The following is a 26,851-nucleotide window of genomic DNA, read 5'->3' as shown; positions in this document are numbered from 1 at the left end:
GTCAGTGAGAGAGTCTGTCAGTGAGAGAGTCTGTCAGTGAGAGAGTCTGTCAGTGAGAGAGTCTGTCAGTGAGAGAGTCTGTCAGTGAGAGAGTCTGTCAGTGAGAGAGTCTGTCAGTGAGAGAGTCTGTCAGTGAGAGAGTCTGTCAGTGAGAGAGTCTGTCAGTGAGAGAGTCTGTCAGTGAGAGAGTCTGTCAGTGAGAGAGTCTGTCAGTGAGAGAGTCTGTCAGTGAGAGAGAGTCTGTCAGTGAGAGAGTCTGTCAGTGAGAGAGAGAGTCAGTCAGTGAGAGAGAGAGTCAGTCAGTGAGAGAGAGAGTCAGTCAGTCAGTGAGAGAGTGAGTCAGTCAGTCAGTGAGAGAGTGAGTCAGTCAGTCAGTGAGAGAGTGAGTCAGTCAGTCTGTGAGAGAGTGAGTCAGTCAGTGAAAGAGAGTGAGTCAGTGAAAGAGTCAGTCAGTGAGAGAGAGTCAGTCAGTGAGAGAGAGTCAGTCAGTGAGAGTCAGTCAGTCAGTGAGAGTCAGTCAGTCAGTGAGAGTCAGTCAGTAAGTCAGCGAGAGAGTCAGTCAGAGCGAGAGAGAGTGAGAGCGTCAGTCAGCCAGAGAGTCAGTGAGTGAGAGTGAGTCAGTCAGTAAGAGAGAGTCAGTGAGAGAGAGTCAGTCAGTGAGAGAGAGTTAGAGTCAGCCGGTCAGTGAGAGAGGTAGTCAGTCAGTCAGTCAGTGAGAGTGAGAGAGAGTCAGTCAGTGAGAGGGAGAGAGAGTCAGTCAGTGAGAGAGTCAGTCAGTGAGAGGGAGAGAGAGTCAGTCAGTGAGAGGGAGAGAGAGTCAGTCAGTGAGAGGGAGAGAGAGTCAGTCAGTGAGTCAGTCAGTGAGAGAGTGAGAGTCAGTCAGTGAGAGAGAGTGAGAGTTAGTCAGTGAGAGAGTCAGTGAGAGAGAGGCAGTCAGTCAGTGAGCGAGTCAGTGAGAGAGAGTCAGTTAGTCAGTGAGAGAGTCAGTCAGTGAGAGAGTCAGTCAGTGAGAGAGTCAGTCAGTGACTCAATCAGTCAGTGAGAGAGTCAGTCAGTGAGAGAGTCAGTCAGTGGGAGAGTCAGCCAGTGGGAGAGTCAGCCAGTGGGAGAGTCAGCCAGTGAGAGAGTCAGTCAGTGAGAGAGAGTCAGTCAGTGAGAGAGAGTCAGTCAGTGAGAGAGAGTCAGTCAGTGAGAGAGAGTCAGTCAGTGAGAGAGAGTCAGTCAGTGAGAGAGAGTCAGTCAGTGAGAGAGAGTCAGTCAGTGAGAGTCAGTCAGTAAGTCAGCGAGAGAGTCAGTCAGAGCGAGAGAGAGTGAGGGCGTCAGTCAGCCAGAGTCAGTGAGTGAGAGTGAGAGTCAGTCAGTAAGAGAGATATTGAGAAAGTGAGTCAGTCAGTGAGAGAGTCAGTGAGAGAGAGTCAGTCAGTGAGAGAGAGTTAGAGTCAGCCGGTCAGTGAGAGAGGTAGTCAGTCAGTCAGTCAGTCAGTCAGTGAGAGTGAGAGAGAGTCAGTCAGTGAGAGGGAGAGAGAGTCAGTCAGTGAGAGAGTCAGTCAGTGAGAGACAGTGAGAGTCAGTCAGAGAGTCAGTGAAACAGTGAGAGTCAGTCAGTGAGAGAGAGAGAGATTGAGAGTCAGTCAGTGAGAGAGTGAGTCAGTCAGTGAGAGAGTCAGTCAGTCCGTCAGTGAGAGAGAGACAGTCAGTCAGTGGGAGAGTCAGCCAGTCAGTGAGAGAGTCAGTCAGTGAAAGAGTGAGTCAGTCAGTCAGTGAGAGAGAGAGTGAGAATGTTAGTCAGTGGGAAAGTCAGTCAGTCAGTGAAAGAGTCAGTCAGTGAGAGTGAGTCAGTGAGAGAGTCAGTCAGAGCGAGAGAGAGTGAGAGCGTCAGTCAGCCAGAGAGTCATTTAGTGAGAGTCAATCAGTCAGTTAGCGAGAGAGTGAGTCAGTCAGTGAATGAGTCAGTCAGAGTCAGTCAGTCCGTCAGTGAGAGAGACAGATGTTAGTCAGTGGGAAAGTCAGTGAAAGAGTCAGTGAGTCAGTCAGTGAGAGCCAGTTAGTCAGTCAGTGAGAGAGGGAGTCAGTGAGAGAGTCAGTCAGTCAGAGTCAGTCAGTCAGTGAGAGAGTCAGTCAGTCAGTGAGAGGGTCAGTCAGTCAGTGAGAGGGTCAGTCAGTCAGTCAGAGAGTCAGAGTCAGTCAGTCAGTGAGAGAGTCAGTCAGTGAGAGTCAGTCAGTCAGTGAGAGTCAGTCAGTGAGAGAGAGAGTGAGAGTCAATCAGTGAGAGGTAGTCAGTGAAAGAGAGAGTGAGAGTCAGTCAGTGAGAGAGTTAATCAGTAAGAGAGTCGGTTAGTCAGTGAGAGTCAGTCAGTCAGTGAGAGAGTCAGTCAGTGAGAGTCAGTCAGTCAGTGAGAGAGTCAGTCAGTGAGAGAGTCAGTCAGTGAGAGAGTCAGTCAGTGAGAGAGTCAGTCAGTGAGAGAGTCAGTCAGTGAGAGAGTCAGTCAGTGAGAGAGTCAGTCAGTGAGAGAGTCAGTCAGTGAGAGAGTCAGTCAGTGAGAGTCAGTGAGAGAGTCAGAGAGTCAGTGAAACAGTGAGAGTCAGTCAGAGAGAGAGAGAGATTGAGAGTCAGTCAGTGAGAGTGTGAGTCAGTCAGTGAGAGAGTGAGTCAGTCAGTGAGAGATTGAGTCAGTCAGTCTGTGAGAGAGTGAGTCAGTCAGTCTGTGAGAGAGAGTGAGTCAGTCAGTGAGAGAGTCAGTCAGTGAGAGAGTCAGTCAGTGAGAGAGTCAGTCAGTGAGAGAGTCAGTCAGTGAGAGAGTCAGTCAGTGAGAGAGTCAGTTAGTCAGTGAGAGTCAGTTAGTCAGTGAGAGTCAGTCAGTGAGAGTCAGTCAGTGAGAGTCAGTCAGTGAGAGTCAGTCAGTGAGAGTCAGTCAGTGAGAGTCAGTCAGTCAGTGAGAGAGTCAGTCAGAGAGTCAGTCAGTCAGAGAGTCAGTCAGTCAGAGAGTCAGTCAGAGAGAGAGTCAGTCAGAGAGAGAGTGAGTCAGTCAGTCAGAGAGAGAGTCAGTCAGTGTGAGAGGGTCAGTCAATGAGAGAGTCAGTCAGTGAGTGAGTCAGTCAGTGAGAGAGTGAGAGAGTCAGTCAGTAAGAGATATTGAGAAAGTGAGTCAGTCAGTGAGAGAGTCATTCAGTTAGACAGTGGGAGAGAGAGTGAGAGAGACAGTCAGTGAGAGAGAGTCCGTCATTTAGTGAGAGAGTGAGTCAGTCAGTGAATGAGTCAGTCAGTCAGTCCGTCAGTGAGAGAGAGACAGTCAGTCAGTGAGAGAGTCAGTCAGTCAGTGAGAGAGTCAGTCAGTGAAAGAGTGAGAGTCAGTCAGTGAGAGAGAGAGTGAGAATGTTAGTCAGTGGGAAAGTCAGTCAGTCAGTGAAAGAGTCAGTCAGTGAGAGTGAGTCAGTGAGAGAGTCAGTCAGTCAGAGCGAGAGAGAGTGAGAGCGTCAGTCAGCCAGAGAGTCAGTGAGTGAGAGAGTGAGAGTCAGTCAGTAAGAGAGATATTGAGAAAGTGAGTCAGTCAGTGAGAGAGAGTCAGTCATTTAGTGAGTCAATCAGTCAGTTAGCGAGAGAGTGAGTCAGTCAGTAAGAGAGATATTGAGAAAGTGAGTCAGTCAGTGAGAGAGAGAGTCAGTCAGTGAGAGTCAGTCAGTGAAAGAGTGAGAGTCAGTCAGTCAGTGAGAGAGAGAGTGAGAATGTTAGTCAGTGGGAAAGTCAGTGAAAGAGTCAGTGAGTCAGTCAGTGAGAGCCAGTTAGTCAGTCAGTGAGAGAGGGAGTCAGTGAGAGAGTCAGTGAGAGTCAGTCAGTCAGTGAGAGTCAGTCAGTGAGAGTCAGTCAGAGAGAGAGATTGAGAGTCAGTCAGAGAGAGAGATTGAGAGTCAGTCAGTGAGAGAGTGAGTCAGTCAGTGAGAGAGTGAGTCAGTCAGTGAGAGAGTGAGTCAGTCAGTGAGAGAGAGAGTGAGAGTCAGTCAGCGAGAGAGTCAGTCAGTCAGAGAGTCAGTCAGTCAGAGAGTCAGTCAGTCAGAGAGTCAGTCAGTCAGAGAGTCAGTCAGTCAGAGAGTCAGTCAGTCAGAGAGTCAGTCAGTCAGAGAGTCAGTCAGTCAGAGAGAGTGAGTGAGTCAGTCAGTGTGAGAGAGTCAGTCAGTCAATGAGAGTCAGTCAGTCAGTGAGAGTCAGTCAGTGAGAGAGTGAGAGAGTCAGTCAGTAAGAGATATTGAGAAAGTGAGTCAGTCAGTGAGAGTCAGTCAGGCAATGAGAGAGAGAGTGAGAGTCAATCAGTGAGAGGTAGTCAGTCAGTCAGTGAAAGAGAGAGTGAGAGTCAGTCAGTGAGAGAGAGTCAGTCAGTGAGAGAGTTAGTCAGTAAGAGAGTCGGTCAGTTAGTGAGAGTCAGTCAGTCAGTGAGAGAGTCAGTGAGAGACAGTGAGAGAGTCAGTGAGTCAGTGAAACAGTGAGAGTCAGTCAGTGAGAGAGTGAGTCAGTCAGTGAGAGAGTGAGACAGTCAGTCAGTGAGAGAGTGAGTGAGTCAGTCAGTGAAAGAGTCAGTCAGTGACTCAGTCAGTGAGAGAGTCAGTCAGTGAGAGAGTCAGTGAGAGAGTCAGTCAGTGAGAGAGTCAGTCAGTGAGAGAGTCAGTCAGTGAGAGAGTCAGTCAGAGAATCAGTCAGTCAGAGAGAGAGTCAGTCAGTCAGAGAGAGTGAGTGAGTGAGTCAGTGTGAGAGAGTCAGTCAGTCAGTCAGTCAATGAGAGTCAGTCAGTCAGTGAGAGTCAGTCAGTGAGAGAGTGAGAGAGTCAGTCAGTAAGAGATATTGAGAAAGTGAGTCAGTCAGTGAGAGTCAGTCAGTCAGTGAGAGAGTCAGTCAGTGAGAGAGTCAGTCAGTAAGAGATATTGAGAAAGTGAGTCAGTCAGTGAGAGAGTCATTCAGTTAGACAGTGGGAGAGAGAGTGAGACAGTCAGTGAGAGAGAGTCAGTCATTTAGTGAGAGAGTCAATCAGTCAGTTAGTGAGAGAGTGAGTCAGTCAGTGAATGAGTCAGTCAGAGTCAGTCAGTCTGTCAGTGAGAGAGAGACAGTCAGTGAGAGTCAGTCAGTGAAAGAGTGAGAGTCAGTCATTCAGTGAGAGAGAGAGTGAGAATGTTAGTCAGTGAAAGAGTCAGTGAGTCAGTCAGTGAGTCAGTCAGTGAGAGAGAGTCAGTCAGTGAGAGAGAGAGTCAGTCAGTGAGAGAGAGAGTCAGTCAGTGAGAGAGTCAGTCAGTCAGTGAGAGAGTCAGTCAGTCAGTGAGAGAGTCAGTGATTCAGTCAGTCAGTGAGAGAGTCAGTCAGTGAGAGAGTCAGTCAGTGAGAGAGTCAGTCAGTGAGAGAGTCAGTCAGTGAGAGAGTCAGTCAGTGAGAGAGTCAGTCAGTGAGAGAGTCAGTCAGTGAGAGAGTCAGTCAGTGAGAGTCAATCAGGCAGTTAGTGAGAGAGTAAGTCAGTTAGTCAGTGAAAGAGTAAGTCAGTTAGTCAGTGAATGAGTCAGTCAGTCAGTGAGAGAGAAAGAGTCAGTCAGTCAGTGAGGGAGTCTGTCTGTGAAAGAGTGAGAGTCAGTCAGTGAGAGTGAGAGTCAGAGAGTTAGTCAGTCAGTGAAACAGTGAGAGAGTTAGTCAGTGAGAGAGATTGAGAGAGTCAGTCAGTCTGTGAGAGAGAGAGAGAGAGTTAGAGAGTCAGTCAGTGAGAGAGTCAGAGTCCGTCAGTGAGAGAGAGAGTCAGTCACTCAGTGAGAGTCAGTCAGTGAGGGAGTCTGTCAGTGAAAGAGTGAGAGTCAGTCAGTGAGAGAGACAGTGAGAATGTCAGTCAGTGAGAAAGTCAGTCAGTGAGAGTGAGTCAGTCAGTGAGAGTGAGTCAGTCAGTGAGAGTGAGTCAGTCAGTGAGAGAGCGAGTGAGTCAGTCAGTGAGAGAGTCAGTGAAAGAGTCAGTGAGAGTCAGTCAGTCAGTGAGAAAGAGTCAGTCAGTCCATCAGTCAGAGAGAGAGTGAGAGATAGAGTCAGTCAGTGAGAGATAAAGTCAGTCAATGAGAGATAGAGTCCGTCAGTGAGAGAGTCAGTCAGTCAGTGAGAGAGTCAGTGAGAGAGTCAGTGAGAGAGAGTCAGTCAGTGAGAGATAGAGTCAGTCAGTGAGAGATTGACTCTATCTCTCACTGACTGACTCTATCTCTCACTGACTGACTCTATCTCTCACTGACTGACTCTATCTCACTGACTCTCTCACTGACTCTCTCACTGACTGACTGACTCTCTCACTGACGGACTCTATCTCTCACTGACTGACTCTGTCAGTGAGAGTCAGTCAGTGAGAGTCAGTCAGTGAGAGTCAGTCAGTGAGAGAGAGAGTCAAAGTCAGTCAGTGAGACAGAGTGAGAGTCAGTCAGTCAGTGAGAGTCAGTCAGTCATTGAGAGTCAGTCGGTGAGTGAGAGTCAGTCAGTCAGTAAGAGAGTGAGAGAGTCAGTTAGTGGCCAGTCAGTCAATGAGAGTCAGTCAGTCAGTGAGAGAGAGTGAGTGAGAGAGGGTGAGAGCCAGTCATTCAGTGAGAGAGGTAGTCAGTGAGAGTCAGTCAGTCAGCGAGAGAGAGTCAGTCAGTGTGAGAGTCACTCAGTCAGTGAGAGTCAGTCAGTAAGTCAGCGAGAGAGTCAGTCAGTGCGAGAGAGAGTGAGAGCTTCAGTCAGCCAGAGAGTCAGTGAGTGAGAGAGTGAGAGTCAGTCAGTAAGAGATATTGAGAAAGTGAGTCAGTCAGTGAGAGAGAGTCATTCAGTTAGTCAGTCAGTGAGAGAGTCAGTCAGTGAGAGAGTCAGTCAGTGAGAGAGAGTTAGTCAGCCAGTCAGTGAGAGAGGTAGTTAGTCAGTCAGTCAGTCAGTGAGAGGGAGAGAGAGTCAGTCAGTGAGAGGGAGAGAGAGTCAGTCAGTGAGAGGGAGAGAGAGTCAGTCAGTGAGAGGGAGAGAGAGTCAGTCAGTGAGAGGGAGAGAGAGTCAGTCAGTGAGAGTCAGTCAGTGAGATAGTGAGAGTCAGTCAGTGAGAGAGAGTGAGAGTCAGTGAGTCAGTGAGAGAGTCAGTGAGAGAGAGTCAGTCAGTCAGTGAGAGAGTCAGTGAGAGAGTCAGTCAGTGAGAGGGTCAGTCAGTCAGTGAGAGGGTCAGTCAGTCAGTGAGAGGGTCAGTCAGGCAGTGAGAGAGAGAGTGAGAGTCAACCAGTGAGAGGTAGTCAGTCAGTCAGTGAAAGAGAGAGTGAGAGTCAGTCAGTGAGAGAGAGAGAGTCAGTCAGTGAGAGAGTTAGTCAGTCAGTGAGAGTCAGTCAGTCAGTGAGAGAGTCAGTCAGTGAGAGAGTCAGTCAGTGAGAGAGTCAGTCAGTGAGAGAGTCAGTCAGTGAGAGAGTCAGTCAGTGAGAGACAGTGAGAGAGAGTCAGTGAAACAGTGAGAGAGAGAGATTGAGAGTCAGTCAGTCAGTGAGAGAGTCAGTCAGTCAGTCAGTGAGAGAGTGAGTGAGTCAGTCAGTGAGAGAGTGAGTGAGTGAGTCAGTCAGTGAGAGAGTGAGTCAGTCAGTGAAAGAGTGAGTCAGTCAAAGAGTGAGTCAGTCAGTGAAAGAGTGAGTCAGTCAGTGAAAGAGTGAGTCAGTCAGTGAAAGTCAGTCAGTCAGTGACTCAATCAGTCAGTGAGAAAGTCAGTGAGAGAGTCAGTCAGTGAGAGAGTCAGTCAGTCAGTGAGAGAGTCAGTCAGTCAGTCAGTGAGAGAGTCAGTCGGTCAGTCAGAGAGAGAGTGAGTGAGTGAGTCAGTCAGTCAGTCTGAGAGAGTCAGTCAGTGAGACGTGCAGCATTTACAAACAGAGGAAAATAAGTATCTTCGGCGCTTGCACAAAGTGCCCCAGAGTACATCATCCCACATTGTCCACGAAGAACTTGGTGTTTGTTACATTAGGGACAGGATGGGAGTCAAACCCCTACTCTGCTGGGCTAAAATTTGGGCAAATACAGAGGCCACATTTAGTAGGCAGGTCATAGCGGACTGCCTCGCTCGAGACCAGGGGCCTAATATTTCATGGCTAAAGTATGTGAAGGAGACCTTCGAGGGAATAGGATGTGCAGACCTTTTTACTAACCCCTCTAAAATATCTGTGCAGGACAAGGCCATGGTTAAGGACCCGTTTTTTAAGCATGTTGCAATACTCAGGGAAGATGGGGAGCTGATTAAATCGTCAGTGAGAGAACACCTTCTAACCAAAACATCCGTGGGCATTGAATCTTATTTGTCTCACTTTCATAACGCCCACGATAGATTCTTAATGACACGGTTTAGGATAAATCTTCTGCGCCACATACTAACTGACCCGGCAGGATACACATTGTTTACAGAGATGAAGGGACCGTGTGGCTGCGACCAACGGTCTCCACATGATACCCTTCACTTTGTTTTACTATGTCCCTTTTATTCCCAACCTAGGAGCCTTTTTTTAAGGAGAATTTTAAAGAAAGCTGAATTTAAACATGCAAGGGTGGCCCTCTTATTTTTAAAAATGTCCTCAGATGTGTTGACTCTGTTTTGTACTGTAACTTTTTAAAAGGAAGCGGTCAGGCTTAGAGCAACAAGGGACAATGGGTGAACATAGGTCGCCTGTGATGTTATTTTTTCTATGGCCTCATGAAGGAACCTGCTGAGGGGAGGGGTTCTTAATTATTGATGTACCGAATATGTATTATGTAGATTTTTAGATTGTTGAATTGATTTGTTTCGTTTTTAACTATGATGTATTTTACTTGTACTTTTATGGTATTCTTTTATACCGAATAAAGTACTGTGATTGATTGAGTCAGTCAGTAAGTCAGTGAGAGAGTCAGTCAGTCAGAGCGAGAGAGTGAGAGCGTCAGTCAGTCAGCCAGGGACTCAGTGAGAGAGTCAGTCAGTGAGAGAGTGAGTGAGAGAGTGAGTCAGTCAATCAGTGTGAGTCATTCAGTCAGTCAGTGAGAGAGAGTGAGTGAGAGAGTCAGTCAGTGAGAGAGAGAGTGAGAGTCAGTCAATCAGTGAGAGAGAGTTAGAGAGTCAGTGAGAGAGAGAGACTCAGTCAGGATCAGTCAGTCAATCAGTGAGAGAGTGGGAGAGTCAGTCAATCAGTGAGAGCGAGTCAGAGAATCCGTCAGTCAGTGAGAAAGTGAGAGTCAGTCAGTGAGCGAGCCAGACAGTCAGTGAGAGAGAGAGTCAGTCAGTCAGTGAGAGAGTGAGAGTCAGTCAGTGAGAGTCAGTCAGTGAGAGAGTGAGAGTCAGTCAGTGAGAGAGTCAGTGAGTCAGTCAGTGAGAGAGTCAGTGAGTCAGTCAGTGAGAGAGTCAGTCAGTCAGTGAGTGAGAGAGTCAGTCAGTGAGTGAGAGAGTCAGTCAGTCAGTGAGTGAGAGAGTCAGTCAGTCAGTGAGTGAGAGAGTCAGCCAGTCAGTCAGTCAGTGAGAGTCAGTCAGTGAGAGAGAGAGAGTCAGTCAGTCAGTGAGTGAAAGAGTCAGTCGTGTCCTTTCTGGCGATCCTGATAGGCTGGACAGACCCCGGTGCTTGGGGGGGTGGTGGTGGTCAGGGGACATGCTTTCAACAGATGCTACGGCTGCAGAGACATGCGCTGTGCAGGTTTGCCATCGCTGCAGGGGGGTCTGCACAGAAATGTTGGACGCAAAGGCTTGGTGGAGCCCATGGCGTATTAGGGGGCTTGGGGGGAGGGGTTTAGCTGCTTAGAAACAAGCCATGTAATTTGCTTAGCTATCTGATTGCCCACTTGTGTATGTTCCCTGCAATACATTCTCCCATTGTAGGCAGCCACAGCCCTTTAAAAAAAGAGTCTACGGCAGGGGGCATAGGAAAAAGTGAAAACACAAATGCAAAGGCTTGTTAATTGATGGTCCTTTAAAGATCTGTGAAACACTTTGAATTTGTGTGAGGCATCAGTCTCAGCTCAGCCAAGCTCCAAGAAGTGTGTCTGTCCTGGAATCTGAAGCTGCACAGGCCAGGCTACGCAGATGAGGGGGATGGGGGCTGAGCGTCTGTCTTGATGGATACGGTGCATTCCTTGCCACTCTCCATTTGATGCAGCAACCCTTGCTGCTTATGTTCCTCATGGACCTCCCTTGTGGTAGCCCTAATCACCGCTGCCCCTGGTTGAATTCAGCTCGGCTGCACCATCGCCGTGGTAGCACGGATCATCAGCGTCCCTGGTACAATCAATTCCTCCTGCACCTCCCTCATCATGGTGGCACAGGTCATCGCTGTCTCTGGTACAATCAGTCCCTGCAGCACCTTGCTCGTGGTAGCAGGTGGTTCATCACTGCCTCCATGACCACACTCTTCCTGTCTGTTCACATAGCTGTAATATTTCCTCCTTTCCCTCAAGAATTGTCCGTCTCACGCAAATAAAACAAATTATTTTTGGTTTACTCTGCTTTTTGAATTATAATAAATCCGAGCTAGGACTAACTATTTTTGCAGCTCTCTATTAATCGCCAATAAAAGGGTGCAATAAAGTGCCTGAGAACGCTTAATATCTCATAGGACGGTTGGCCAGCAAGAACCAGGAAGCAACAATATATGTCCTTGTCTACAAGTTTACAAACTTCTCCTTCCACCCCCAATTTTGAAAGCAAACATTTCAAGCTAACCTGACGGACATGGATGCCGCACATTGCACATTATTTTATACCAATACATTACCTTCTGTACTAATAAACGTTGTGCACAATATATTTGTCAAACCAGCAAGTGCAAGGATTATTATGAGACCGTAAATAATCACATAACACGGCAGTGTCAGTGGGACTGTGCTGCAGAGAGCTGGCGGTACTTACTTGCTCGACATTCTGGTGTGCATGGAGTGTGAGTGCGCCTCCGGCAGGTCCCTCTTCAGCATGCGAGTTCCGGCTCAGCCTCCAGCTCAGTATTTATCCGGGTTCAGATTCCAGCGGGATGAATAACAATCTTAACAACCCCGCTGTCCAATGAGGGACGCGGACTTTAACAGAAGTTGTATTCAAGGCCGGAATCCTCTTGGAGCTTTGCTTTTATTGCCTCGTTTCTTTATGCGCACGGTCGGCTTTGGAAAGTTCGAGATCTCTAAATCCGATGCACCCACATAGGGATTACAAAAAAAGAATCTACAGATTTTAGTCATACATTGTATAACGCGCTACCAAGAGGGGCACTTTACTGTAGCAGAGCGAAATTCATCCCCGACGAGGCGTCCTCCGCTCTGTGCAGGTAGAATAAAAACAAGCGCGCACACGCTGATAAAAAACAGATGGCCCCTGCGCACACCTGCTGGCTCCTGAGAGCAAAACGCTCTGTGAGTAAACATTTCACAAGAAGCTGGGACCTCCACACGCCTTTGAAGCCAGACGCAAATGCAAATCGCGTGTGAGTACCACACACTTGAACTTCTTCTAAACCTGAAAAAAGCTGAAGTGATTCCATGAGGTCGATTTCCTATGCAGCGCATGCGCGCTGCCATAGGCTCGACCTAAAAACGACCGTAGCACCGCACACGGCCGAGACGTGGAAAGCGAGTCTTAAGGTAAGAAAGGAAAAAACAGGAGGACGGAGGGATGGGAGGGTAGTTTTTATTGGTGATAAAGATCATGTGGTATGGGTGTCTGGCAAGGCAGGAATGCCTCATTGTTGTAATGAAGGGAAGCGAGGGAGGGGACGATGAGGTAATGAAGAAAATGGCAGCTCAGTGAATTAAAATGTTTGCCTAGGATCAAATAATTTGAAGCTAGTTTAGGGTCAACGGCATTAGAGTTAGGCTGTACAGATTATGTAAGTCACTAGACCTGCAGGTCTGGTAACATTTTAAAGAATTTTCGAGGCCTGACAATTTTCCAACACAAGTCTTCTAACACATGCTCACAATTTGAAGTTGAAATCTAGAGGCATAACACCGCAATATTTTGCATGAGAACCAATCTTCTAAAAGGTGGCCAAGCCAAGAACGGACTGAGGACTATGAACCCACTGTCTTAAGCACTGCAGCACAAGCCAAACACATGTAGATGTGAAATAGTCAACTGCCTTTGCTTAAAAAATAAAATAGGTAAACAAACTTTGTTATAAATCATGCCAAAAACACATGGATTAGTTACTTCTGTAATTGATTTTTAATCAATTCCCTTACATATATATTTTCAAACAAGCTCCTTAGAGATTAATTTCCCACTTCTGGTGCAATAAAATGTAGGCACAATTTTATGGTGCAACGGTAAAAACTTGGATTAAATATTTCAAGAAAAACTGTCAACCGGAGACTTGAACATAATGACCATTTCCATGGAAATGGAGGGAAGGATAAGTTATTTACTTTTTAAGACTAATAATGAAAAAGATACTGACTGCTATTTTCGAAATATAAATGTATTCACCTGAAGAAAAAATGTCCACATTTATGCCGACTTTAACATCTGACTATGACTCTTTCTAGCACACAGAACTATTTAGTTAAACATTTCTAAGACAATTCACTTGCTGCTCCATTTGTTCCATAAGACTAATGAATCACTTTCTATTTCAGACACAACTGAAATGGGAAAGTATGTGCCACAATAAAATTACTTTTTTCATACACATCTTCATTCAATAAAGCTTACATACAAAAATAATTTCTGCTTTCCTTCCTAGGATCATCCATTGATATTTTAAAAAAAACTAAGGTAATTCACACACTGCATTGGAATACTACTCACATATTACAAAATGCTATTCACTTACCTACATGAAGAGGTCTCCGCCTCGCCTATTTGTTCTGGGCAGAGAATCTCGGCCCGAATGCAAATATCGCTGCTCATGTATGCTTACATTTTAGTAGTAAATGTGGCAGGGACAGGGGGGAGTGGCTGGAAAAATGGGGGAGTCTTACTACTAAGGGGCCGATTCCGATCCGGGTCGGAAAGCTCTCCGACCGAGCCAGATCAGGAGTGTTTTCCGACCGAGCCGGACTCCTGCAGTCTGACCGAGCGAGTACGATGCGGCCGCTTGCTGCCGGACTTGGTTCGGTTGGACTCCCATAGAAGGCAATGGGAGCCGGTCGTATAACGCGTACATGGGCTCCCACTGACTGAATGTGTACGTCTCGCACAAGGGTGCCCCCTACAGTGGGTACACGTCAGTGCCATCCGCACCGTACATGCCTGTGTTGGGGAAGGAAGCTTCCTGGACGTTTTGCGAGCCGGAAACTTCGGCTTGATCTGGCTGCCCGACGCGTGCATCGTACTGGCTCGGTCGGAAATCGCCTCCATTGCACGGCACGGTTTACTTACGGACAAGACGTACGGAGCGGTTCGGACCCGGAAACCATTCGGTCAGCGAATTTCGCGTTGCTCGCATCGTACTTGCTCGCTCGTACAGCTGTACGAGTCGGGCGGAGTAAACGCGTACAGCTCGTACTTTTTCCAGCCGGATCGCATTCGGAGCCCTTCCGAGCGAGATCGGAATCGGGCCCTAAATGGGAGTGATCTAGGGCCATATGAAGGTACCTAAATACCGGTCGGTAATGGCCGAAAATCGGTAAATTTCCCGTTACCGACCGGTATTTAGGCAATTGAGATGTAGGAGGCAGGTTTTAAGGATTCGGTAATTTACCGAATCGGTATTTTAAGAAATCGGTAAAATACCGAATCCTCAAATCCTATGTAGGGAGCACTCAAGTGAGTGCTTTTTTGTTTCAAGGATTCGTTATTTACCACCAACTACAGGTTGGTGGTAAATACTGAATACCTGTTAAAAAGCACTTTTGTGCTTTTCTATAAATGCCATATGGCAGACATATATGCCCTTAGGGCATGTATGTGCGCCACATGTGCACACATGCACAATTCAGGGGTGCAACAGGGTGTCAATGTGACACCCTGCCACCCTTGAATCTGCTCCCCCTATTACCGAATCGGTATTTACCGAATCGGTAATAGTCCATGGCTTCCCATTCATTCCTATGGGCCTCCAGGCCCATAGGAATAAATAGGAAGGTATTCCTTATTACCGATTCGGTGAATACCGACTCAGTAATACCGAATATTACCGAATCGGTAAAATTTACCGATTTTGTACCTACATTCTATTTACCGATTCATAAATACCGAATCGGTTAAATTCGGTATTTAAGATTCGGTAAATAGAAATTACCTACATATGGCCTTGGAGAGGTGTATGAAGAAGTTAACAGAGGAGGTTTAGGGAGGGACATGCCTCCACCCGTAAAAAGGTACGCCCACAGCTAGTTACAAACTGCACTTCTAAAGTTACACCAGCCCAAACTTACCTAAAACAATTGAAAATGTACTCTAGCTCAGACTAGTAGTAAGTCCAGCACCATGTTTAGGGTCAGGTGTGCTCCACCACGAGGAAAGGTGACTCATGAAGGATCAGGGTGACCTCAGACACATGCATTCTGCAGACTGTGGTCCCTGCAATCTGGAGCCCAGTGTTCCTCAGGCAGGGACAGGGGACCAGCCCCTTCCAACACCCTTCCGAACCAAATAATGAATGGGTAAGATAAACACGCTTAATTTGCTAATGATGATTCTTACAACACGTTTTTCAACTGCCTTGTTATATATTAATTTGGAGGGTATATACACAACATGGCTGCATGTATAATTATTTGTATGGTGTAAAATAATTTGCATGTACAATACTGTAACAATACTTCATAGTACTGATTGTACTGATCTAGTTGGTACACATAGGCGTCCTTTCTGGGTTTGCATGTATTCATTGTATCTACAGTATGGTGATGTGCATTAGAGATTTCACAATGGTGTTGTTACATGGTAATTATAGGTACTGGGATGTGCGTAAATGAGGCACTGCTTGACGGTCACTCGTAAAAGGGTCTCAACAAGCACTGGGGTGTTTTTTTTCTGCAAGGCAAGTATCTGCCACCTCTGTAAAATTTAAAGCGTCTCTAGAAAGACTGTTAAAAGCCACATTCCTTTAGAGCACAATGTCTTTCTGCAGATTTACCCCACAGATTTGCAAGTCATAGCAAAAAATGTCCACTTGTTATATGCCCAAAAACCTTGCATGTAAAGCGGACCTTGAAATGTGGTGTAAATGCATAGAATGATTTTTTTGTGATCACACGACCAATCACAATAACCAATAGATTGACCACTAACTTTGGGCTCCTGGGTAGCGTGCTTTTTGTCGCAGAACACTTCAACGACTCGTCAGGAGTAATGAGTGCCATACAAATGCAATTTCAGTTCAATTCAATACACATGGCCAACCACTCGTACTGCAACAACCTCTCATAGAAAGCAGTGGAAATAGTGACTTTTAAAAAACAACTCAAAGGAAATAAGGTTAAGATAAATATATTTATTTAGACTTCTTAAAAAAATATAACATTTAATTAAACGTTATAATATTTCTAAAATGTAAAAATATTAATTTAAATTACCTAAATTACCTTTATTAATGTAAATATATCAATTTAACTTCAAATTTGTAAAAAAAAAAAAAAAAAATCTTTACATAAATTTAAATATTTTTATGCTAAATAAATATAAACTTTAGGTGTTTTATTTTAACAGGTTTAAAAATAAATGTAATTGAATTTCATATATTTAAATGAAATATTAAAAATAAAAGTTAATAGTGCTGTAGCATTTTTGTTTTTACTTTTTCTACATTTAATTTAAACATCTTAAATTGGTTTACGTCAATATTTATCTATAAAGTAGTTTTACAATTTTTTTTCAAACTTCAATAAACTTTGAAACTTCTCCCTACACTTGACGATAGGGAGATCTCACCTCAGTGGCAGAGATCTCAACATATGTGTGAAAGGTTACTAATAACTTTAAACTCGTAAATTGTGCTTCACCTTCTGGTTTCAGGGGGTGGAGACATGTAAACCTACATTTTGTAGTAAGTTTACTCCTATAAACACAGTAGCATAACAAGGATGCCATGGGCCCTGCTGCAACCAAGGATAATGGCCCATATGACTACAGTTGGAGTGGTAAGAACAGTTATCAAGTTTCAATGGGCCCCTCAGGGCTCCAGACCCCGGCGCACTCCACCTGCTGCACCTCTGGTAGCTACATGCCAGCATAAATGGTGAATAGCCTAAATGAGTAAATTTACTACAAAGTATAGGAGTAAAATTACATGTGTAGATTTACTTACTTTTAAGTTTAAGTTTGTGAATATCCCCCACCATGTGTTTGTTTAAACTACATTGAACTAAAGATGGCAATATAAATTCCATTTTGGCTTAAACATTACTGACATAACTTAAAAATGTAGGTAAGAGAATGCGATTTCCCTTGATAGTCTTTGACCCTCTGGGGTACGTGTGACTAACTAAATCTTGTCTGCACAAAGAAATTAAGTTATTTACACTTCGTTTTGAATGGGCTGGAGACTGAAAATATCATGATCTCCAACAAAGTGACCTTCAGACAGCGTTTTATAGTCCTGTTTTTCGAACATTTTACTGCACACTTTATCAACCCCACTCAAAAACATTGAGCAAAACCTTGCCCTAATACGAACACATGAATGGGCAGCATACAGGAGTCATTCCTGAGACTAAAGATCATTAAACAGAAGAAGCACTGACAAGCTGACTGGTCTCTCCTTTTATGACTGATTGGCATTGCCAACCCTTTCATTCAACACTGGCAAGCATAAAAATGGTGCAATAACACTAATGCACACATATGTGTTATGCTGCACCATTCTGTATGTAGCAAGGGAGCAGTGTAGCCCTGCACAAAAAAATGTAAAACAGTGATTTGCAGGACCACAAGAGGGTGGGGTGCAATGGAGAGGAGGGTGGGGGACAGGGCGTACCCATGGAAAGCAATGTGGATTGAAAAGATGGAGAAAATAACAAGTCTGAGATGCATATGGGCATGGGATAGTGGGGGAATCCACAAATGGGTGTGGAAGGAGCCTAAGGAGAGAGCAGGGTGCAGGTATTTGAAGGAGGTAGCACCAAACTGTAAGAGAACAATTAAACACATGCACTCTCAAAGTGCTAAATAAAAGGAAATCAAAAGGGTGGTAAAGAAGGTATGATCCATGTGATATCTGCGGTGTCCCCCAAGGGTCCTCACTCAGCCCTACCCTGTTCAACACCTACATGACCTCCACCGGCCATCTTGGTCCGGACCTATGGAATAAACATCATACCATACGCTGACGACACTCCGCTCATCCTCTTTCTATCCGCCGACCTTGCCACCACCAAGGCCAACTTTTACCTGTGCATGATTAGCACAGCCCCCTGGATGCAAAACATCTGCCTCAAACTCAACACCGACACAACTGAGGTACTCATCCTAGGGAGCAACACATCTCCGTGGGATGACTCCTGCTGACCAGCAGGTCTGGGACCCTCACCCACAGAACATGCCAGGAGCCTAGGCATCATACTCGACAGAAAATTTACCATGAAAAACTAGATCAATGCAGTATCTTCAGCCTACTTTATCACTCTCTACACACTCCGAAAAATCTTCAAGTGGGTGCCTGCCAGCACCAGCCGCACAGTCACCCAGGCCCTCGTCCCCAGCCGCCTGGACTATGGCAACACCGCTACGTAGGAATCCCCTCAAACCTGTTAAAGAGACTACAGACCATTAAGTACTCAGCCGCCAGTCTCATCCTCAACCTCTCAAGATGAGCCCACATCTCCCCTCACCTAAGAAAGCTTCACTGGCTCCCCGTCAATAAGAGGTGCCAGTTCAAAATGCTAACCCACACCTACAAGGCCCTTCAGAATCAGGGTCCAGCGTACACTAACCACCAGGTGAACTCCCGCCAGCCCCCGGGACAACTGCGCTCCTCCTCCTCCTCCTCCCACTCCCTCACCCAGACCGCCTGCATCCACCAAAACAAGAGCGGCAGCCGTTTCTTCTCCCATCTGACCGACAAGACAGGGAACGGCCTCTCCCTCCTGTGCTTCCCCTCACTACAGAAATTCAGAAAGGGTCTGAAAACCAGGCTGTTCGATTGACTAAACCCAGCAGCAGAAACTCCCAGCTCCAGGATACCCTCCTGAGGTGAAAAGCAGCGCTATACAAATCCCATTCGATTGACTGATTTATCCAGAGGAGAGCATAACACAAGAAGAGGAAGGAAAGCCATTGAATAATCAACAAGCAAATGAGAATAATAATTTTAACCACTGATAAACAATGGGTCACACTCCAGTGTACGTTTTTGGCATGGTCCACGAGACCTTTCAACAACACTGCCTGTTGGCAACACCTAGATAGTATTTTTATGCTTAAAAACCTCACAGGCTAATGTTAAGAAAAGGGTTTGACACACAGCTTCTTACTAGGACATGTATTTAAACGTATATGATTATTGTACCCAATCAATAGGCCCAAGTCAGTACATTTAGCAAAGACTTCAGTTAGAATGTGTTTTTTGCATACCTTTGTCTTCTAAGATGCATTCCTCTGCCTTTTCTGCACTCCAGGCATTCTCGTACAAATAAAGGGCCTCTCGAAGTTCCAGGTTAAGAAACCACACTTGCAAGAAGGTGTTTACATAGCAGGTAGCACCAAGATTTGTAAGACCAACAAAAGAATTCTAAAACAAAGGAAATTGAGGTAAGGATGCATTTCCAAACTTGTCACATACAGAAACACAAGAATTTAGCTGCATTTAATGCTATAGAAAGACAATATGTCAAATGAAATTGAAAGTGTTTATTTACGGCTTAAAGAAACCAAAACAATACACTAATTGATAAAACGTTACAGATACATAAAAATAATTAAATCTCATCGCTAATATCATTCAAACTTAATCTGAAAAACACAAAAACTAAAATTGAGTGATTATTTTCCATTACCAGCTGACTCTTCTAATGAAACGTTTTTACTCCTGAATAAACCATACATTTCAATTTTCCCACTAAAGGGGACCGATACATTTATTTTTAATTGGCAAAGGCTAGGGTTATGCAATGAAATGTGTTGTCCAGATTCCAGCTCTTTGACACGTCTGCAAAATCTTGCAGCTTTAGGGGTATTTAATAATGTTCCTTACACCATAATACCAAGACATTGGTTCTCTCATACATGAAACTACCTAATAGAATTCAATGGAAATGCTTTCAAGTGGGGAAAATCAATGCCACTAGTTATCTTCATATAAAGAGTTGTGTGAAGCAAAGCACCAGTTATATTTAAACTGATCCCTGATAATTGTTTGCATGGCTCCTTGGAGACAAAATCTCAAACCTAAATCAGTGAAATTCCAAAACAAGCTCCAATTCTATTACAAAAGCTGCTAAAGCAATATCTTGGAGCCATTAGCGTATTTGTATTGGCATGCACGATGTTATACCAGTACAAGTATGGACTATAGAATCTCTACCTAGACCGTTATGATGTTCAACATTAGCTTATCAGCTCTAGCTGTGATGGTTGAGTAATCAACTAAGAACTTCTCCAAATGATCCTTTAAATCACCATAAAATCTCTACTCACTATAGAAGGCCATATTGAGACACGTGCAAGGTAGAAACTACTTTAACAAAGTAGGCCTTTATCAACACTCATTAATGAGCCACTTGAAGCGGAGATTAAATTGCTTACAACCCAGGTGACCTTACGTCGATACATCTTGGTTAAGTGGGGCATTCAGATAATATATATTCTTTCGATGAAGAATTTACACCTCTGTCTACAAACGTCACACTCTTAGATTTCTGTTTATATACTATGGTAATCATGGCTTGGCAACATTTCCAGAAGGCTAGCGAACAACATTAGGGTGTTTGGGAGGCGATAGTAATATTGGCAACAAACAAATAATCAGACAGGTCTGACCAACTGATCTCACTGGGAAGGAAAAGATCTGTGCAGAACTCTTGGAAGGTCTCAAAAACATGAGTTAAATTGGAGTGAGGGCAAAAAGGTCCTTCGAGACAAATGAAAAAAGTGTTTAAAAAAAAGAATCTTGCTTTAGATACAAGGCGTGCTTGTACTTTGCTCCTTATTACACTGTGTATCAAACCTTCTCAAATTAATGCAAGCTTTAACAGGAGTCATTTTTAGCAATAATATCTAAAAATCAAGCACTCATGGGCAGCAGGTAACCAAGTGAAATGAATGAATGAGGATTCATGGAGAGAAAACAAATGTCCAAAGGTGTTAAGGTTCTGACGAACGGGTAACTTCAGTAAAATAAAATCTACAGTGACAATAAAAACCAACAAGGGATCATTGCAGAATCGCTAGAAAGTGAAGAGCCAGGTTTTCTAAGACTTTTGTAAAGGGGCACAAGTCTGAAGGCAGGTAACAGATAGCGGAAGAGAGTTCCATAGCTTAGCTGCAGCAACTGTAAAGGCTCTACCACCTAATTTAGATTTGATATTTAGGAACAACCACATGGTTAAGGTGTGTTAGAGCGAAAGAGTAGAGAGGGGAGATATACTAATTAAACATTTTTCTCATTCCTCTCGGTGCAGTGTTATATAGCGACTTATGGACAACACATTAATCTTTAAACATAATACGCTTGTTTAAAAGGCAGCAAGTGAAGCTTTGAAATCCCCACAGAAATGGATTGATATTAGGGGATATCGAGAATCTGTCTCACCACTGCATTTTGTACCGGCTGCAGCTTGGAGATGGCAGATTTATTGATCTCCAAGTATAACCCATTACAATAATCAAAACTAGATGAAATCAGGGCCAGAGTTAAATGTTTACGTGCTAAAATAGGAAGAAAGAGGAACACCTTTCTGAGAATCCTGAGAATCCAAAAACATTTTGATACAGTTCGATTGACCTGAAGATCAAATAACAGATTTGTATCTACAAGGAGTTCCACGTTTTTTGCTGAATCTTTCGGCATGGGTAGGGTGCCCAACATTTCCTGCAACCAGGTTGTGTCCCAGATGGAGGGTTTGGCTATCAAAGATCAAGACCTCAGTCTTGTCTCCATTTAGTTTCTGGTAGCTTTTACCCCCATCCAAGTGGCTACAGCCTGCATGCAGTTTTTAAAATTAGAGGCAATAGTTTGAGTATCTTTGGTAATTGATACAATAATTTGAGTATCATCGCAGTATGATATGGTCTTCAGCCCAAAGGACCTTATAAGCTCTTTCAGGGGGAAACATACAGGCTGAAGAGCGTAGGGCTCAAGGAAGAACCTTGAGGGACCCCACATGGCAAAGTTGTGGACTCCGAGCTGTGTTGATTGAAGATTACGGTCTGTGATCTGTCCCTTAAAAACGAGGTTATCAGTTTTTATGTTGAACCTGTAATCCCCAAATTCTGCAACTGAGATGGTGCCTACTTTTAGAGGTTAAGAAGATAGTCAGGTTTAATCAAATTCTGTTCATATTGTTTTATGTAAAACAGGGAATAGAAGGTAATAAAATACTTATGCAGTCAAAATAACTCTCCAGGCCACTTTAGGGCACCAAGGTACAATAAGAAAATAGGAGTCTGCATCAGCAATAAAAAGGAAAATACTAAAATATAACAGTACATTCAATTCTCAGCAAACTCAGTCAGTTTCCAGATTTCTGACTTTATGAGGGACTTGGTTGAAAAGGGGAAGATTTTGACTTATTGTGGAACTAGATATTACTGTTGAAGGAAAAGCACACAGTTCAGTTGAATGCAAGTTTCCAGTAGTCTCCCATCTCTCTGCTGCCATATGGTTTTCTGTTTAATGTTACTGAAGCAACTGTTCCATTTGTAGCAGAACTCAAGTTTCTGTTAGTTTGGAATTTTTTGTCAAGTTGGAGTATGGACGCGTGGCCTCAGGTTTAATAGGGCTAACAGGGAGACTACTAAACTAATTATGTTTTTCTGAGGCTACTACGTGTATTACTAGAAAGTAACTCAGCTGCCACAGCACCAATGTCTGTCCCACATCAATTTTATGAAAGAAAGGCAGCAATGAAACAATTTGGTTAACCACAGAAAGCAAAAGCGTGCACTCTAACACTGCTGTTTATGGAACAAACAATTTTATTTGGCACTTTCATCGAGCAAAAATGCTCATTGGTACATGACACAATCTGTAAATTGCCCAGTGATTACTTTAAACATTTCTCAGGTAGCATAAAGAAGTGACTGTATCAGACATACACATCTTCACGTTCTGTATCCATGACCGTTCTCTGCTAATGTAAGTGTTAGGTAGATAATGGAAGCATCTGGTTTTGGGTGCGCAAGTAGCCTGTTGCATACATATTCAAGAAGTCCTGGATTAGTAGTCAGAGTTCAGCCTTTATGTTTTCGGTTGTACGGCTGGCGAGTGGCGCATGTTAATGCTTCGTGTTGGGAGGATAGTGGTGCTAGACTACGTGATGTAGATCTACAGTATTGGGTGGGTATGTAGTGTTCTGTGTAACCAGCACTACATGCCGCACCGCTGGTTTAGTGTTTCATTACAGATCTGTGCTTTTGTGAGCACGATTACACCCACTTAAGTGCTAGATGCATGAGCAGGCTATGTGATATTCTGTTAAATGTGCGCAGTTAAGAGTAGTTCCTGAGACAGTTCTGATACTATTAGAGGTACATGTTTTTGCTGGCATAGTTGGATTTAATTATATATCATATCTATGCTGCAGTGGATGTAGAAGTATGCGATCAAGAGAATTATTTCGTTAAGGGCAAGGCAAATAGATTAATAAAAGCTGTGCTGAAAAAGATGCTGGAGGCCCAGTTCGACAGATGTTCAATAGCGATGTTTAAAACAGGCTTCTCAAGGTCTTTGATATGAATTACTGATATAGTGATGAGGGCCATAAGACGTTATGTGACCCAGTAGCAATCTGCAAAGTAGCATCCCTCCTGGTTCGGACTAAGCACAAACCACGCTCTCATCCAGTTCTGTAGCAGGCTACGCAATTTAAATATTAAAGAGGTTTTCAATGTCCGTTCATAGGTGCAGCACAACCTGGGCTTCTTCAATGATTGTGTTGCAGTGCTTGGCTACCACAAACAGGTATTGCAGGCACATACTGAATTGTGACGCAGTAAACTGATAATCGTTAGTCAAACCATTAAGTTACTCTCCATCTTTATTTATTGCAACTAACAAGTTGGAAGGTCACCTAGGAAGCACTGTCAATGTAACACCAATGGCGAGACCATCACAATGTGCTTAACATGGAAGGTAAGAAAAACACAAAAAAACTAATGTAGTCTAAAAGGCCAGGAGGGATGAATCACACATTTATTAGAGTCAGCAATAGTAACTTAATAGTTTTAATTACAGCACACTAGTCATTGGAAATGCATTTTTTAAATCTTTATTAACTTTGGCTACATTATCCTGCCAAACATTCATGAAGATGTATTCAGCCACACTGACTGTAAGAGAATACTGTTCTCCCACGGGCAAACTTTTCACTTAAGGCGTTGGGGAAACATAGAAATATCTTTCATAGGATATAGCGTTTTCCCTCTAAGAACTGCATCTTGATGCGTTTTGCTTTTTCATGCCAAAGCTGTCCAAATATATCTCAGAAGGGTTTCAACAAATTTTGGGGTCAGACTTCGGCACCAACAACCCATGTCCAACTTGAAATGGCAACAAAAAAAGAAGACACAGGCCGGAGATCACTAAGAATGACTTCCAGAAGTGTCTAGGAGACTTAAATGAGAAAATTAAAAATATGGTCACTATGCAACTGGAAGCTCTAAAGGCAGACTTGGCCAAAGGACTCTCTGAAGTGACAAAGGAAATTCAGGCGTTGGGGCGACAAGCTGGCTTGACAACGAAGACGACATTGCAGCCCTGTGTCAAGACAGCAAGAAGATACGTAAACGAAAATGGAGGAGGATATTAAAACACTAAAGGAAAAAGGCACAGATCTGGAGGATCAAACAACTGGAGAAATTATCAAAATTTGCAATGTGAGAGAAAATGAAGGAGATAATGTGATCCTTTACTGGGAGGCTTTTGTTTTTGTCATGTTCTAAAGGAGGATCAAACATTTCACAGCCCCGTAGTTAGTGCGCACAAGGTGAGCATACCGTAAGGGGGAAAAAGTCGTCCACTCAAGGGACATAATACAAAACTGGGCTCTTCCCAACTGACCCGAAGGAGTGTTCCAAGGCCAAACTGTTGAAGGGTCTGTCACAAACAACTTTGAACATGAGACGAATGCTGTCCTTGGTAACGGCGGAGTTGCGCAGACGGCAAATTCGTTACAGATGGGCTTTTCCTTTTTGACTTTGTTTGCAATTAGATTTGTAAAGACATATGGTACAAACTGTAGAAGAAGTTCCATAAATTTTGGTCCCATCCAGTAAAGGGCCTTTAATATCGCCTCCAAACGAAATCTTGAACGTAAAGAAAGAAGAGAAATGGTGGGTCCGTCAAGGCAACTAACTCCCAAATAGATCAGCTGGCAATTAAGACTCAAGAGTCCTAAGATTTGGTTTATAGAGAGAGGCAGTATAACTTGAATTCTCCCACTGGTACCTTAATTACTTCAAAGGGCAGGGAGTGATGTGGAAGTGGTAAGTGTAGGTCACAGCACAAACCACTACAACACTTGGAATGTATCTTGTTCCTATTTCAAGCAGGGTTTATCTGGGGGGGGAGAAAAGAGAGGGGTAAGGGAGAGTTTGTTCTCCCTGGATTGGGAAAAAAATGCATTGATCGTTTCACCCAACACTGTAGCAATTTTAGAAGTTACTTGTTTCTCCTGGTTTTTCGGCATACTTGATAATCTTCAGGACAAGAATATACATTCTCTTCCCTTGTATACAGGTCTTATTCCCGAATCAACCTAATATAGGGAGTCATAGGGAATAGTAAATGCAACAAATGTATTTAGCAAGGCTCGACTGCGATCACGCAATGGTAACATGAGAAACTGAGCTATCCCTTAACAGTCGTAAGAGAAGTCGCTGGAAATTTGACAAATCTCTTCTTAAAAATAGGGTAGTATGGCAAATCAAGGTGGTTATCACTCATTACTTTCAAGAGAATTATATAAGCGAGGTACCCCAGAATACACTTTGGGACACTTCAGGGGAGTTTCTCGGGCCAGTTGCATAACTGAAAGGCCAGCCCCACAACGAAATGGCAGTCTCCATAGAGATTCCCTTGAAAAGAAGTTAGAAAATCAAGAGGGCGAATATAGATAGTCAGCCTCTCTAAAGCTTCTGAGAAAGATCACATGTCTTATGTAACAAATCGGTCTGTTGGCTATGGAGGAATATGAAAAACACTATTATGTCTCAGGCAACGATTTTATGATCAAGGGATTAAAATGGGTCACTCCTGGCTAGACTCCTACGACAACAGACTGATTAGACGAATCCCTACATTTCTAGACCCCCTCTGGCACCATTCTTGAAAAAACGGAGGACAAACTTTATGCATTTAAGACCTTTTATACTAATCTGTATCGGGAGGAGTCAGTGGATTAAGGGGGGGTAGAGGCACGCATTCAAGAGGCAAACTTGCCCAAACTGAGTGTGGGAGATAGGTAAAACTTGGTATTCTCTATCACACCGGACAAGATTACTGGGCCACGCATAAGCTCCACCTCAATACAACCCCAGGACCTGGTAGATTACCAACAGATTCTTTGAACACTTTAGATGAAACCTAACACCCAGACTGCTGACACTCTTTAATTCCATTCTTCAATCGCAAATAGGTACACCATCAATGGCGTCAGCAAATATCTCGCTAATGCATGAGCCAGGCAAATCTGACAACAACTGTGAGTTCTATATACAGATAGCCCTATTGAATTCAGATGCAAAATTGTTCACAAAAAGTACTAGATAATAGACTGATGTCCAGCTAGCCTTCCTTAATGGACACAGGCCAGTCAGGATTTATACCACAGCGGCAAGCGGTGGACAATATAAGGTAAGTAATCCACCTCGTACAGAACACTAACATGAGAATACCAATGAGGAGCATGTTTCTTGATCCTGGAAAAGCATTTGATAGGGTGAGCCGGACATTTGTCTCTCAGATACCGAGAGCGATTGGTTTGGGTAACAATATGCGAACTTGGACTCAGTCAAGTTATAAACTGCCTATGACTACAGTTTTTGGTAAACGCAAAGAGGTCAGAAAAATTCCATTAGTACTTGGGCCATGACATGGTTGCCCTCTCTCCCTGTTACTATTGCCCTCTTGGCTGTTCAGCAGCAATTATTAGAATTCATCCAGACTTCAAAGGAGTGTATACAGGGAAAGATTTCCATAAAATCCACTATTCTTCAGACAGCATTCTGCTGATCCCCAATCCTCTGTTTCAAGAGTTAGGAAAATACTGGAAAATTACAGTAGAGCATCTGGGTTTCGGGAAATGTTACGTTTTAGTCTTCCTGCAGTGCTTGTACATGAATTTACTGACACAAACCCCTTTCCGCTGGACCACTAACAAAATAATATATCTGGGGATAGAATTAACAACAAAGCTTTGGGTTCTGTATGCTGCGGACTATTCCTGGTTGATACACTCCATTGTGGCAGATCCGCAAAGATGGCGCCCTTTATGCATATCATTGATGGGAAGCAATCAAATGAAATGTGCTGCCCTGCCGGATTTAAAACTTCCAAGCCCTCCCAATGAAGATCCTATACAAAGACTTGTAGAGGATTCAGACCGCAATAGATCATTTTATTTGGGCAGGAAAACTAAAAAATATTGAACGCTCATTGGAAATCAGGAGGTCTAGGCCAGAAATGAAGAAATACTACCAGGCAGCATAGCTGAAGGTTTTCTTTGAATGGTCGCTGTACAAAACAGAACATCATTTGGCCCATATGGACGCTGCTGTGTGGGACAACCTCCATGGGCAATTCCGTGGCTACCCAA

At 44.1% G+C, this 26,851-nt stretch overlaps 1 protein-coding gene across 2 annotated transcripts in view; it reads right to left on the bottom strand.

The window, feature by feature from the left end:
* Positions 1 to 26,851, bottom strand: part of USP48 (ubiquitin specific peptidase 48) — a 782,973-nt gene that overhangs the window by 750,383 nt on the left and 5,739 nt on the right. For both annotated transcript variants that reach the window (XM_085608904.1, XM_085608905.1), the window contains exon 3: positions 18,453 to 18,609. In XM_085608904.1, coding sequence (XP_085465030.1) covers positions 18,453 to 18,609 — 157 coding nt within the window. The remainder of the gene's footprint in view (positions 1 to 18,452; positions 18,610 to 26,851) is intronic.

The sequence above is a fragment of the Triturus cristatus genome, chromosome 1_2, assembly GCF_964204655.1.
Source record: "Triturus cristatus chromosome 1_2, aTriCri1.1, whole genome shotgun sequence".
In the NCBI taxonomy this organism is placed as follows: domain Eukaryota; kingdom Metazoa; phylum Chordata; class Amphibia; order Caudata; family Salamandridae; genus Triturus; species Triturus cristatus.
This window is presented reverse-complemented; position numbering and strand designations above follow the sequence as displayed.